The sequence below is a fragment of the Egretta garzetta genome, unplaced genomic scaffold (genome assembly GCF_000687185.1).
Source record: "Egretta garzetta isolate BGI_Z169 unplaced genomic scaffold, ASM68718v1 scaffold19, whole genome shotgun sequence".
Lineage (NCBI taxonomy): Eukaryota > Metazoa > Chordata > Aves > Pelecaniformes > Ardeidae > Egretta > Egretta garzetta.
In genome coordinates, this window is record NW_009260768.1 from 1,838,998 (window position 1) to 1,840,083 (window position 1,086).

At 67.6% G+C, this 1,086-nt stretch overlaps 1 protein-coding gene across 1 annotated transcript in view; it reads right to left on the reverse strand.

The window, feature by feature from the left end:
* LOC104132836 (protein sidekick-2) overlaps positions 1-1,086 on the reverse strand; it is a gene marked incomplete at its 5' end in the record, with an annotated part of 22,723 nt that overhangs the window by 11,846 nt on the left and 9,791 nt on the right. Inside the window, 4 exons of the mRNA XM_009646171.1 lie at positions 5-81; positions 349-538; positions 792-907; positions 989-1,072. Coding sequence (XP_009644466.1) covers positions 5-81; positions 349-538; positions 792-907; positions 989-1,072 — 467 coding nt within the window. The remainder of the gene's footprint in view (positions 1-4; positions 82-348; positions 539-791; positions 908-988; positions 1,073-1,086) is intronic.

The window sequence follows — 1,086 nt, forward strand, 5'->3', positions numbered from 1 at the left end:
GCGCCGGGGGGGGCGCCCAGGGGAGCCGCACGGAGGTGGTCCTCACTTCGGGGAAGAGGATCCCCACGGGGGGTCCAGGCACTGCAGCGGGGAGAGGTGGGGTTCACCGGGGGGGGGCACAAGTCTGGCAAACTACCAGGCCCTGTGCAAGCAGGGCTCGACCCCGTGCACTGGGAATGTGAGCCCTGGGTGTCCCACATCGGGGGGGGGAAAGGGAACAGGGAAGGCATGGGCATGGGAAGGCATGGGCATGGGAAGGCATGGGCATGGGAAGGCATGGCCTTCGGCACCCAGGGGACGCCCCCCAGCCCATTTGGGTGTCTCTGTCATTGCAGTGCTGTCACCCACCATCGTCCAGCGTCCGCTCAAGGATGGGGGGCTGGCTGGGCACGCCGTCGCCGATCCTGGTGAAGGCCAGCACGCGGATCTCGTAGAGCGTGTACTTGCCCAGCCCGCTCAGCTGGGCGCTACGGGAGGCATTGCCTTCTGCCAGCCAGAACTGGGCACGCGTGGCAGAGCCCTTCTCCTTGTACATCACCTGCAACAGACCCTGCGTGACACAGACAGGCAATGCCACAGCCCCTAGGACCCCCCTGGGCCCCCCAGGATGGAGCAGCATGGCCAGGGCTGGCACAGATGGGTACCATCTCTCGGAGATGGCACAACCGGGGACCTGGGTGATTCTCCCCAGGGAAAGCCGTGCTCCCCAGGTCTGCGGGTGAGGCTGGCAGGGCATGGGCAGGGCTGTGGGCAGGCAGAGCCACGGGGCCAGGGCTGGGGTAGGTGCTCACCTTGTAGCCCAGGATGAAGCCGTTGCAGTCTGCCTCGGGGATGTCACTCCATCGGACCAGCATGCTGCTGGAGGAGGTGGCCAGCGCCGACACGTTGCTGGGGCCAGAGGAGGGCACTGATGGAGTGATGAGAGTTGGGGTCAGGGGCTGGATCCGGCTGGGGTGGGTGCTGAGCGCCGCAGGGTGGGCAGCGGTACCTGACTCCCGGGTCCGTCCCACCACCGAGTGGCTCCAGGGCCCCGAGCCGATGGCGTTGAAGGCTTGGACCTGCACCCGGGACTCTGTCCCCCCCCCC